We start from the raw sequence: 13,343 nt of genomic DNA on the forward strand, positions 1-13,343 counted from the left end.
CTTCCCCACATAAACTGAATTATTAGGGGTCCCATTACCACACATCCTACTCCTGTACCAGACGGAACAGGTAAACCTCTTCCATTTTCCTGAAGCTCAAGAGGGACTAACCGGACTGAATCTCTGGCTGACAGATATATCAGTCTTTTTGTAGTTCCAGTATGAAGTGGTTATGATAGTCATGCAAGTGTCCAGTGTACAGACAGGGCCTTTTTCCACAACTAATTGTTTAGACGAACTGGAGATGAATCTTGGACCAAACTAACCTTGCATCATTAACAAAGAAGGAGAATTGATCCACCATGAAATGCACAATAGGTCATTCCATCACTTGCTTTGCGAGCTGGCCATAGCAGAAAAGGGACGGTCATGTCACCCCTAAGGTGAGATAATGCTCATGGCAGATGTTTCTTAAATGATTATGTAAAGATTTTTAATTTCAGATGCAGCTGATTGTGCTCCTTGCCCAGAAGATGAATACCCCAACAAGGATAAGGTCCACTGCATTCCCAAGAAGCTCCACTTCCTTGCCTATGAAGACCCCCTGGGGTATGCTTTATCCTCATTAGCTCTTTTCTTTTCTCTGAGCACAACTGCTATTCTGGTGATTTTCCGTAAACATCATGACACACCAATTGTCAAGGCTAACAACAGAGATCTCAGCTACATCCTCCTGTTCTCCCTCCTGCTGTGCTTCCTCTGCTCCTTCCTCTTCATTGGTCAACCCAGGAAGCTCACCTGTCTCTTCCGACAAACTGCCTTTGCCATTCTCTTTTCCCTTGCAGTTTCCTGTGTGTTGGCAAAAACTGTCGTGGTGGTTCTGGCCTTCATGGCTACCAAGCCACGGAACAAGGCAAGGAAATTCTTAGGAAAACCACTGACCATCTCTATCGTCTTAAGCTGTCCCCTTATCCAAGCACTTATTTGTGTCACCTGGTTGATAACTTATCCCCCATTTCCCAACTTGGACTTCCACTCCTTGGTCAGAGAGACCATCATAGAATGTAATGAAGGCTCAGCTTCAATGTTTTACACTATTCTGGCCTACCTGGGTTTCCTGGCCCTTATCAGTTTTACGGTGGCCTTTCTGGCTAGGAAATTGCCTGATAACTTTAATGAAGCCAAGTTCATTACTTTTAGCATGCTGGTCTTTTGCAGCGTTTGGCTCACCTTCCTCCCCACCTACCTGAGCACCAAAGGGAAGTCCATGGTGGCCGTGGAGATCTTCTCCATCTTGGCCTCTGGTGTTGGTCTCTTGGCTTGTATCTTTTTCCCCAAATGCTACATTATTGTACTGAGGCCCCATCTGAATCATAAAGATAATATAATGAGGCAGAAGAATTGCTGATTTAGGTGGAGATTGGGCACTGTGATTTTGGAATATTTTGTGTTCGATCTGATTTCTAAAATAAATCATGAAATGTAAGGAAATGTTGTCCATTAAATAATTGGAAATGTTATGTGACTAATCTGCTAAGTATCTTTTAATCAGCAAATGTGGTCCATCCTTTTATTTTTCAGACTTTCTAGTTGTCCCCAGCGAGGGCCCAGTAATCAAGATATAAGTAAACTTTTGCATTAAATATGTGGATATTAGTTCCCAACAGGACAATTTCTCACTTCATTTATTTTAATCCAAAGAGGCTTTAATTTCTTTTCTTGTTGGGTTCATTATCCAGGCTGATGAGCATGTTCCCTAAGTATGAGGATTTGGGGATCAGAGGGTCCTGCTTGTTCATTTCATACCACTCTATTCTCTCTTCCTTTTCACTTTGCTCCAGTGGCTGAACAATTTCCCAGTTTGTTTCTAACACCTTAATCAATTTGTTTCTCTCTTGGAGAAGCTTCGTCAGGTCTGAGCATAAGAATCCCATGGTGGTCACAACACAGATTTACTAAAGGCCATCATTCATTACTGATTCCTAATTTTTTTTAAAGTACCCCACAATGGAAACTTTTCATTGAGTTTTTGTTATTATGACTTTATGTCCAAATTAATATTATAAGTCCTTTACCCTCAAACTAACCTCTATTGTCCTCACCGTGCCTAACATCCCTGTCCTATTGTTCGTAATTATTAGTTCCTATTTCTTGTATTTAAAGTTATGTTTATTCTTGTTTCTGTTATATTGTAAGATTTTGACAAATAAATAAATGAATAAATAAGTCACCTTCTTCACTAGGTCAGCACAGTCTCTAAGATGTTGTAACTGCCTACTTTTGTATGGTTGATAATCATCCTGATGAAAACATCTGGAAAGACAGGTCATGCTCCCACATATAATTTGTGTATATATTATTGTTTTTCTCAGTCCTCATGAACAGTTCTGTAAAGACAGGGAATTCTACCAAATTTCTTTAATTTTCCTCTTTCTTGAGAAAAGGACAAAGATCCGAAGATCCGTAGAACAAGCATTTCTTTCAGGAGGCCCTGAAAACAAAGAAAACAATCAGCTACATCTTTTTCAATATTCCAGGTGAAATATTGATGACCCACTCAAACAACAAACTGGGCAGAATACATCTAAGTCATAAAGAAAAGAAGAAAGTGTGTGGTTATTAAGACCCATCTAGGTACTCCATAGCTGAAACACATCTCCATTAACTAATTTGAGAAACACCACTAGGATAAAGGCCATGTGTCAGCTTTGGAAGCCATATTAGCACCAGATGCTTCCACACTGTTACATTCTTGAGCCTGGGAAAATGGGAGGGGGATTTCTTTGAGTATATGTGATTAGACCAGAGGTGGTATTCAGCAGGTTCTGACCAGTTCTGGAGAACCAATAGCAGAAATTTTGAGTAGTTCAGAGAACTGGTAAATACCACCTCTGACTGGAGATTTTACAGTATCCTTCCCCTGCCATGCCCACCAAACCATGCCCACAGAACCGGTAGTAAAGAAAATTTGAATCCCACCACTGGATTAGACATAATAGCATTCTTCTTCTAAGTCAAGATCATGTTATTTCTGCACCTGGTGGAGAGGACGTCTCAAGTTGGAACTGATGGTGATTGGGGCATGTGATGCAATGATGGGTGCAAGGGGTGGGTTTGTGATTTTTTACTTATTGCAAGGAAACCTAGAACTTTCAGATTTGGGATTTCCCAGATGTGTCAGTTTATTACTCTAATAAAAAGAACCTTGGAGAGGATGTCTCTGAGTTATTTGTTGGAGTGGAACACTGACACCATATGAGGCAGATCAAGGAAGTCTCGGGGAGTTTCTAAATCTAAAAGAGCAATACAAGTTTTGGTCTGGTAGTTGTGATGATAAGATATTACAATTGTCACTCTAGGAAAGGTAACTCATCCTGGTTCAAAGAATGGAGACTGAAGAATGATCTACAGCAGAATGGTACATCTGAGAGAAGCTCTTGATTCTGTCCTCAAGAAATCCTCCATCATTCAAAGTGATTGGTTTTGAAGTATTTATTTAAAATATTGATGGGCCACTCAAATAATAGCTAGACTGGGCAGAATACAACTAAGTCATTATGAAAAAAAGAAAGGGTGTGATTATTAGAAACCACCTAGGTACCCCATAATTGAAACACATATCCATTGGCCAGTTTGGAAAACACCGTTTAGATCAAGGGTCTTCAAACTTGGCAAGTTTAAGACTTGTGGACTTCAATTCCCAGAATTCCTGAGCTAACATGACTGGAGGAGGAATTCTGGGAGTTGAAGTCCACAAGTCTTAAAGCTGTCAAGTTTGAAGACCCCTCATTTAGATAGAGGCCATGTGAAATTTCAGAGAGTTTCTGACACTAAAAGAGTTTGGTGGTGGAAGCAAAAACAATTGATTCCAAAGAGATCTCAGAGATTTAAAAGAGTTTGCTCCATGTATATCCTACATTAAGGGGATTGGACTAGGTGATCTCCAAGTTCTCTTCCAACTCTAAAGCTTTATGACTCTCCAATCACAGCTGTCAAATTCACAGAAAGAGACACACAATTGTGGCTTCACAAATAAGTTTTCCTCTTGCCAAATGCCACCAACTACAGAGTTATGGAGTAACTTTGTAGACATTTCTCTCTCTTAGGATTCATAAAACACTAGTAATTCTTACTTCATCTCAGTAGATTTCCAGAGATTAACCCTCCCTAGGCATAAAGAGATTTGTGTCTGGTCAAAACATGTTTAATTAGTATGCTCTGAATAATATAGCTGTATCCACAAACGAAAAGTCTGTGAATAATATAGCTGTATGCCTTTGGAGTTACAGCTGAGATCAATGCTTATCTTGAAGACTTCAACTCCTACTTGAGTCCTGTGAAGCCATCAGAGCATCAAATTGCCTACATCATCCTCCATTGACTTGCTCTAGGATATTCTGTGGACAATGAGTTGGCTTTTAGCATTGCTTTGGATCTTGCCTGCAGCTGTTGGGATGGATCTGTGGCCAAATTGCTTCTGGAGGAGATCTTTTCAAGGACAAAAAGACTATTACAAACCTGGAGATCTCATTGTTGGTGGAAACCTGCCTCTCTCCATTACTGTAGTTGTACAGCTCCCATATGAGCCTCCTGGTGATTGGGATAATATTTGTCTGTAAGTGTTTCCTTGATTGTCTTTTTTTCTCATTGGAATGTGGAAAGGGCAGTCTTGAAGATGGGGCAGATGTAAATCCCACCTAGCCTATATGTCAGCATTCCAACTAACAAACTCCTAACCAATAAATAGAATGGAATGGAATGGAGTAGAATGGAATGGAATGGAAGAGAATTCTTTATTGGCCAAGTGTGATTGGACACACAAGGAATTTGTCTTGGTGCAAATACTCTCAGTGTACCTAAAAGAAAAGATACATTCATCAAGACTCAGGAATCATCAGGTACAACAATTAATGAAAGACATAGGGTACAAATAATCAATCAAATCATACTAGAAAACAGTCAATTTAAATCACAAGGATACCAGCAAAAAAGTTAGTCATACAGTCACAAGTGGGAGAGGATGGGTGATAAGTTACGAGAAGTTTAATAGTAATAGTAATGCAGAATTTGTAAATAGTTGGACAGTGTTGAGGGAATTATTTGTTTAGCAGAGTTATGGCTTTCGGGAAAACTCTCCTTGTGTCTATTTGTTCTGATGTGCAGTGCTCTATAGTGTTGTAAACTCTGAGACAAGCATTTCCTCAAAGTTCCATTTTATTAGAGTTGTTATATTGGCACATTTGGGAAAACCTCAATCTGAGAGTTCCAGGTTTTCCCTTCCCAAAAGAAAATAAAAAATCCCTCCCCTGCACCCACCATCACATGGTCCAATCAAACATTGTCCCAACTGGAGACCTTCCTCCAAACACTCCTCTCCAGGTGCAGGGTGACTTGGCCTTGACTTTCTGTGAAATAATGTTGTTGAGTTTAAACTTCTGCCTCTCTATGCAATCTCCCCTCCCAATTTCCCAGCCTCAAGAGGTGGAAGTCTTGAAGCTCCCAAGTAATATGGCTTCCAAGGCTGACACTAGGTTGATGTAGAGCCTTCCTAATTACAACACATTGGTTCTATCTGATGAATCCACCTCCCTCCAATTCCTTTCTCAAGCCCTCTGACTCTTCAGTGGTGAAGAAATGCTTATCACTTGAACAGGGAGTCAGCCTTTTCTCCATGTTCCTGAAGACAAGGCACACTTTGCAGAAAAGCCTGTTTGGTATGAACTTGGGGAAAAATAACGCTAGGATCTTATTGTTGGACTAAATTTCCAAAGTTGGCTTTTTTCACTTTCTTAGTGTAGTAAGAAATGAAGAAGTTTCTTGGTTGAGACGTGAAACATTTATATTATTTATAAAGCCACCTGATCAGAAAAGTCTCCAGTAATGTAATAATAGGTGAAAGGTGCCAGCTTGGGAAAAAATATTAGGGAATGTAGGGCAGAGGTTGCCAGCCTATAAAGTTTTTCATGACTGAATATAATAAAGGGCATAGTTTCATCAAGATAATAAGCCCCTTTCCTAAACTGGATTGAGAGGTTCATCTTGAAAAAAACCGATACTGACTTGAATGGAGTTCATGCTGTAAATTATAACTTGCACATCAACTCACAGAAATGTGCTGCTGAGACAGGGAAAGGAGCTTCATCTTACACTGTTTGCTTTAGTAATGGGAATCAATATTGATTGACAGCCACCCTGTTTCTGACAGCAGTAAAATCACTTGTCAGCAGCTACCTCAGGCTTGCTTGTGCTTTGCTGATGTGCAGTGGCAATCTAGCATGATCTATGGGGATGTGGGGACAAAGCGGAGAGAGCTTGGGAAACTGAAAGTAGATGTTGTGCCATCTCAAGAAGCTGCTTCAAGGTCGCCCAACTCGAAGAAGGAGGGAGCAGCATACCAGAACATGCTTGAACTGACTGTTAACAAAACAGTTTGCAAGATTTTAATTGGTTACTTTGGGGCGGGAAATGAAAGACTGTTAAAAAGGGGAAAGGAGAATGAAATATAACCTAGGGATTTTGGCATGCAAATCTCAGTTCTGGCTATGCATTGTTACAATATACATGAGCTCTAATAAAAATATACTTTTCTCAGCAAATGGAGCCAAAGATTGCTTTCCTCTTAGAGGTTTAAGTTTGTGGCAGGTCTCACAAAACTAATGTCAGCCTTGGAAGCCATTTTTACTTGGAAGCTCCAAGGCTGCAACATTTAGTGCCTAGGAATTTGGAAGATGGGATTTTATAGTGAGGTACCAGACTAGACACAAAAACATCCTTTCTCAGAGAGTCAAGGACAAATTGCCCTGCACCTGCCCTGTGCCAATATGACAACTCTAATAAAATGGAACTTTGAGGAAATGTTTGTCTCAGAGTTTATTGGTTTTGAGTTGGTTAGTTGGTATGCTGACAACTAATTTATATTGACCTCTTTTATGATTAATTCCTAGAATTCTGATAATGCTTTCTTAATCAGATAAACATCTCTCTTCTGCTCCTGTCTAATTTTTGTCTTCTAACACTTGCAACAAAGACCTATTCCCAAGAACTACCAACATGTCCTGGCCTTGGCATTTGCCATTCAAGAGATCAACAAAGATCCACACCTTCTCCCCAACATCACCTTGGGCTTCCACATCTATGAAGATAATATCTATGGAAGCATGGCCCAAGATGTCAGCGTGTCCTTGCTCTCCAGCGGGGGAAAATTGTTTCCTAACTACAAATGTGACACACAGGATAATCTTCTTTCTGTCCTTGGGGGTCTCAGCTCCAGAATCTCATACCAGATGGCCACCATATTTGGCAATTTCAAGGTTTCTCAGGTATGTGGATATGTAATATGATGGAAGGGTGAATGCAGACGTAAGGAAGTAAGTTCTGCCTTGTGTGGTTCCTGCTGACAACTTACACAGCCAATTCTGTGACCGATAGAAAACATCTCATGAAGATACAAAGTTGTGGGCATGATGGGGTCTAGATTGGATATAATGCTAGATGAGCTTAACATTCTGATCCAGATTCCCAAAAATGACAAACCCTCTGAAGCAATGATTTCTTTATTAGGAGCACCAAAAGCCCTGGCAAAATGTATCTCTCTCACCACAGGTTAACAAGTCTGTCCAACAGGGAGATGAATAGTTATCTGCCACATCTCTTCATCTCTGCGCCCTGCCTTTTATCCCCAGAGCTAGGGAGGAGCTTTGCTAGCAGAAGTGGCTTTTCCATCCCAAGGACCGGCCCATAGATTTCTCCTGCTCTCCTCTCTTTTGCCTTCTGTGCATCCGTGCGTCAGGCACTGGATCCAGCTGTTCCTCTTCTTCCTCATCAGCCACCACCAGACTTTGGGGCTGTTGACTCTACATCTGAGGGCTGATGGATGGTCAGGGCTCCGCCTCTGTCTTTCTCTCTGCCAGCTCTGTTCCTTCTTCCTCCTCAGAGCTCTCAGGTTGCCTTGATGCTGACCCTGACTCCCACACCTCCTCCTCCCTTCAATTCAGTTGCTGTAGGGGATGGTGGCCAACAGGCCACAACACTTAATAACAAAAAATACAGGTACCATTTTCCTTGATTAGCTTCTTTTTTCTCTCTATCTCCACCCTCAGCTAGGTTATCGCTTCTGTGACCCTGTTTTGAGTGATAAGATCCAGTTCCCCACCTTCTACCAGATCGATCCCCAATATCACCTACAGAATGCAGCCATTGTCCAGCTCCTTCTGTATTTCCAGTGGAACTGGATTGGGATTGTTGTTCCAACCTCAGAGAACATTGAACATTTTCTCCAAATGTTGACCGCCACCCTTGCCCAGAATGATATTTGCATACATTTTGTAGAATACATCATGCCCCGAATCTCATTATTCAATGACTTGCTAGGAGATCAATTAGATGTGCTTTGGGCCATTTTGAACAGTAACGCTCAGGTTGTGATTATCTCAGGGGATGCAATGACACTTCAGAGTCTAATAATAACCCTCTCCTATTATGAAGAAGAGAACCAAGCTACTTCTGGGAAGGTCTGGATCCTGACCACCCAATGGGAATTTGCAGCTATTGGCTATTACTACGACTGGGGGAAACTAAAATCTCTCCATGGTGCTTTGTCTTTGACAGTCCACACAAACCCGTTGCCAGGATTCAAGGATTATCTATCGGCTCTGAATCCACATGAACCCCATGGAGATGTCTTTCTCCCTGAATGGTGGGAAGTTGTATTTGACTGTCAGATATTGAAGGCAGGCCTGGCCTCACCTGATGGCCGAAGGGTTTGCACTGGGGAGGAGAACTTGAACACCCTCCCAGCCTCCGTCTTTGATGGAAAGATGACCGGTTTCAGCTACAGCATCTACAACGCTGCCTATTCTGTGGCACACGCATTACACGCTGCATATACATTGGAGTCACAACAGGCATTGAAGAGGGGTAGAAAGAAGCTACGTCTTCACCTCTCTGTGAAGCCCTGGCAGGTAACTCTTCAGCTCTTCTTAAACAGCTTTAAGATTCATGTACTTTTGCCTGTGATCTCCATTACCTTTGCTTTTCCCCAATAGCTACTTTTCCCCTTTATTTAAATCTCATACAAATTTTGAATTTTTTTTAAATGTTCGTTTCTATTTCAACATTCATAGCTGGAAAAAGAAGAATAATTCCTACACTGTTTTTCCTTAATCATTCCAAATGCTGTAGACCTGTTTGAGTTCTCCATTGAAATTCCCATTGCTGTATTTTGATAGTTCAATCCACATTATATTCTTTCTTTCTTTCTTTCTTTCTTTCTTTCTTTCTTTCTTTCTTTCTTTCTTTCTTTCTTTCTTTCTTTCTTTCTTTCTTTCTTTCTTTCTCTCTTCCTTCCTTCTTTCTTCTTTCTTTCTTCTTTCTCCTTTCTTTCTTTTTCTCTTTTTTCTTCTTTCTTTCTTTCTGTCTTTTTCTTCTCTCTTTCTCTCTTTTTTCTTTCCCTCCATCCTTCCTTTTTTCTTCTTTCTTTCTCTTTCTCTCTAGCTTGCTCTCTTTCTCTTCTTTCTTTCTTTTTTCTTTCTCTTTCTTTTTCTCTTTGTCTCTTTTTTCCCTCCTTTCCTCCTTCCTTTTTTCTTTCTTTTTTCTTTCTTTTTTCTTTCTTTTTGACTTTCTTTCTTTCTTCCTTTCTTTCTTTCTTTCTTTCTTTCTTTCTTTCTTTCTTTCTTTCTTTCTTTCTTTCTTTCTTTCTTTCTTTCTTTCTTTCTTTCTTTCTTTCTTTCTTTCTTTCTCTACCCATCTCAGTAGATAACTCTGAGTGGCATACAATTCAAAAAAATACATTACAATTAAAAATACAAAAAACATTTTAAAATATGAAAAACATGAAAAAACATCAAGATTAAATAGACATGAGAGTAAGGTATTTGGCCAGTTAGCAATACAGTCAGAAAATGGGGTGACATAGTCAGGGTTCCAGGACATTATGAAAGAGTAACAGGGTTGGGATCATTCTAATTTCTAAAGGGAGGGTGTTCTATTGAGCAGGGGCCACTACAAAAAAACAAAAAGAGAGAGAGAGCATGTCTTCCAGTATCCCAAAAATGCTTTTTCAAGAGGCAACTGGACTTCCTTGTTTTTCTTTGAAGACATTTCACTTCTCATCCAAGAAGCTTCTTCAGCTCTGGATGACTGACAATATCCATAGGCATGTCTTCTGGTCATCACCAGCCAACATTATTTGGCTTTTATCTCTGGGATAGGAGAAAAACACGTATTATGCATATCGCAATTTTAAATATCTTTTCTATAAAGTCTCTTCTCTTTAATGGACATTTTGGTTGTTGTTTTGATTGTTTTGCAATTCTAGATGCACGCCTTCTTGAGAAACCTCCTTTTTAACAACACCGCTGGGGAAGAAGTGTCCTTTTCAGAAACTGGGATGAAATACGCAGGATTTGACATCCTCAACTGGATCGTCTTTGCAAATATGACGATCCTTCGACAGAAAGTCGGATGGGTCAATCCGGAGGCTCCTTCAGCTGAAAGTTTCAGCATCAACCCCAATGCCATTGTGTGGGCCAGCCAGGTCAGCTTTGGAAGCCATATTGAGACCAGATGCTCCCGTGCTGCCACATTTTGAGCCTGAGAAAGTGGGAGGGGGAAATTTCTTGGAGTGTATGTAGTTAGACATAATAACATGCTTTTTCCAATTCAAGGTCATATTATTTTGTGCATAAGTGAGGGGAAGATTTAAGTTGGGATGGATAGTGATGCGATGATGAATGCAGGGGATGGATTTGTAGTTTCTACTTATTGCAAGGAAGCCCAGAACTTTCAGATTCGGGATTCCACAGTTGTGCCAGTTACTATCCAAAATAAACTTTTGAGAAGATGTCTGTGTTGGAGTTGTTGGAGGTTTGCTGGAATGCTGACATGGGGAATAGATGTTGTTTTCAGGAAAGTTGTGAGGAAGGATCAGGCTGTTGTGACTGCCAATTGGTAGAAATGGTGTAGGGCAGGGGTGGGCAAACTTTTTGGCTCGGGGGCCTCATTGACTTTTAAAATTTGACAGACGGGCCGGGTCAGCACAAGATTTTTTGGGAATTGCCCCCCCTTTCCCCCCTTCTTCTCCTTCCCCTCCCCTCGAAGGCCCCCTGAGTCAGGAGTTCTTACCGCCGGCGCAGCTCCGCGCGGCTCCAGTCCCGCGTTGCCTTGGGAAGGGAAAGGCAAAAAGGAAGAGCCGTGGCAGCACTTTGCAACGGCAGCAGCGGCACCGGAGGCTCAGGCTCAGCGGCTCCTGGTTTTGCCTTTCCCTTCCCAAGGCAACGTGGGACTGGAGCCACGTGGAGCTGCGCCAGCGGTAGCAACTCCTGACAGCTCCAGCCGGACACCTGAGCGGAGCCCGGGTGGAACTGCCTGTTGCTGCTGTGGGCGCTGCTGCGGGCGTCTGGCTGCCCAAGTAAAGAACAGCACCAGCTAAGGGCAACTGTGAGGAGCAAGAGGGGAAGTCAAGGTGCTCAATTCATAGCAGTCAACTTCACTCTCTTTTGCTCCAGTTAGGTGCTCCCGGCATGCACAAGCAGCATGAACGGAGGCAAACACCGCACAGATGCGTTTTAAAAGTCAGAGAACTTTTCCCAAGACTTCACGTGTATTCAGGGGCTACACCTCTCCCAACGATGAGTTGGTGGCGATCTAACAAAACGTCTTCCAGCTCTTAAAGATTGACTTTAAGAGCTGTTAGGGATATACACCCTAGCAGAATGTGCACGGCAGTCAGGCAGGCAGGCAAATATGTGAGATAAACGTTGTTGTAGTTTACACTCAGTAAAACAGATACAATGTGCTAGTTAAATAGTTTATTCCAGTAAGATTTATAGCATAGTCAAACAGTCCATATATCATACACTAGTTCAGTCCGTCCGGGGATTAATCAGTTGCAAAGTCCAGTGTCGAAAAAGAGGTCAGTAAACTTACAAATATCAGTCCTGTAATATATCTCTTTTCAGTTAGAGATATGAAGAAGTAAAACCTCCTTTTCTTCCTTCAGCAACAGCAAAGAACACGCAGTAAACAATCCATCATCGTCAGCAAGCAATCCATTAAGCCAGCAATACAATCAAGTTCTCTTGCTCCCTCTTATGGCGATTTACAGCCGCACCCAAAATTACATGCTTTGCAGTTAAAGTGACACACACTTAAACTCACTATCATAGTCTATATATATTATTTTTACCCAAACTACGTTAGGTAACCTATGTTATTCCTAACATACTCCCCTTTTGGGTAATATAATATAATATAATATAATATAATATAATATAATATAATATAATATAATATAATATAATATAATATAATATATATATATATATATATATATATATATATATATATATATATATATATATATATATATTTACATTCTTAAACCATAATTATCACAACTTTCTTTATGTTTTACTGGACCTTGGGCTTTTGTAAACTGATCAGCAATATTTTCTTCAGTCACACAAAATTCCAATCTTATTAAACCATTTTTTACAGATTGTCTTACATTCAGATATCTAAGATCTGTATGCTTAGATCTCGTTTTTACAGCAATATTTGTAGCCAACCGTATGGCTGCTTGATTGTCCTCATATACAACAATAGAATCATTAACAGTTATTCCCGTATCTAATAACAACTGCTTATACAGAATTAAATCAGTACATAATAAAGATAGACATGAAAATTCTGCTTCCGTTGTGGACATACTTATGTGTTGCTGTCTAATTGACCTCCAACCAATCAGTGCTTTTCCTAATAGTATAGCCGTACCTGAAGTTGATTTCCTAGTGTTTATGTCTGTTGCAAAACTTGCATCAGCATATGCACTTAAAATCAGATCATCTTTTGGCTCCAAATACAATGCATAGTGCATTGTCCTTTTAAGATATCTTAATATACGCTTTGTTGCTTGCCAGTGTCGTTCAGTGGGTTCAGCATTGAATCTTGCCAATTGATTAACGCCATAGGCAATATCTGGCCTTGACCAATTACTAATATACGATAAACTACCTATTATTGATTGATAAATAGTCTTATCGAATTTTGGACTTTGAGCTTCAGTGCGGCCAAATTCCTGATTCATTGGAGTTTTAGCCGGTTTACAAAGTTCCATCTTATATGTTTTTAGTAATTGATAAATCTTATCCTCTTGAGATATCTTATAGCCACTTTTGGTTTTATTTATTGTCAATCCGAGATACTGTTTTATCTCTCCTAATTGCTTTAATTTTATCCTCTTACCTAATAATGATATTATTTCAGTAGCTTCATTATTAGTTTTTGTAATTAAGGCAATATCATCTGTAAACAACAATAATAATGACACTATTCCATTTTTCTCTCTCTTAAATACACATGGATCAGCTAAACCTGCTTTAAACACTATATTGTTTAACTCCTTA

General features: G+C 40.2%; 1 protein-coding gene across 1 annotated transcript; it reads left to right on the forward strand.

Annotated features, from left to right (window-relative positions):
• Positions 1-443: 443 nt before the first annotated feature.
• LOC148128703 (vomeronasal type-2 receptor 26-like) lies at positions 444-10,474 on the forward strand (the record flags this gene model as incomplete). The annotated part of the gene is made up of 4 exons (XM_087948520.1): positions 444-549; positions 6,968-7,259; positions 8,040-8,900; positions 10,256-10,474. Coding segments are annotated over 4 exons (1,478 nt in total), but the record flags the coding sequence as incomplete, so codon positions are not given.
• Between the last annotated feature and the right edge of the window lie 2,869 nt (positions 10,475-13,343).

This window comes from Notechis scutatus, unplaced genomic scaffold (genome assembly GCF_049901735.1).
Source record: "Notechis scutatus isolate UNSWTSFEM ecotype Mainland unplaced genomic scaffold, rNotScu1.2 NSCUCTG144, whole genome shotgun sequence".
In the NCBI taxonomy this organism is placed as follows: Eukaryota; Metazoa; Chordata; class Lepidosauria; order Squamata; family Elapidae; genus Notechis; species Notechis scutatus.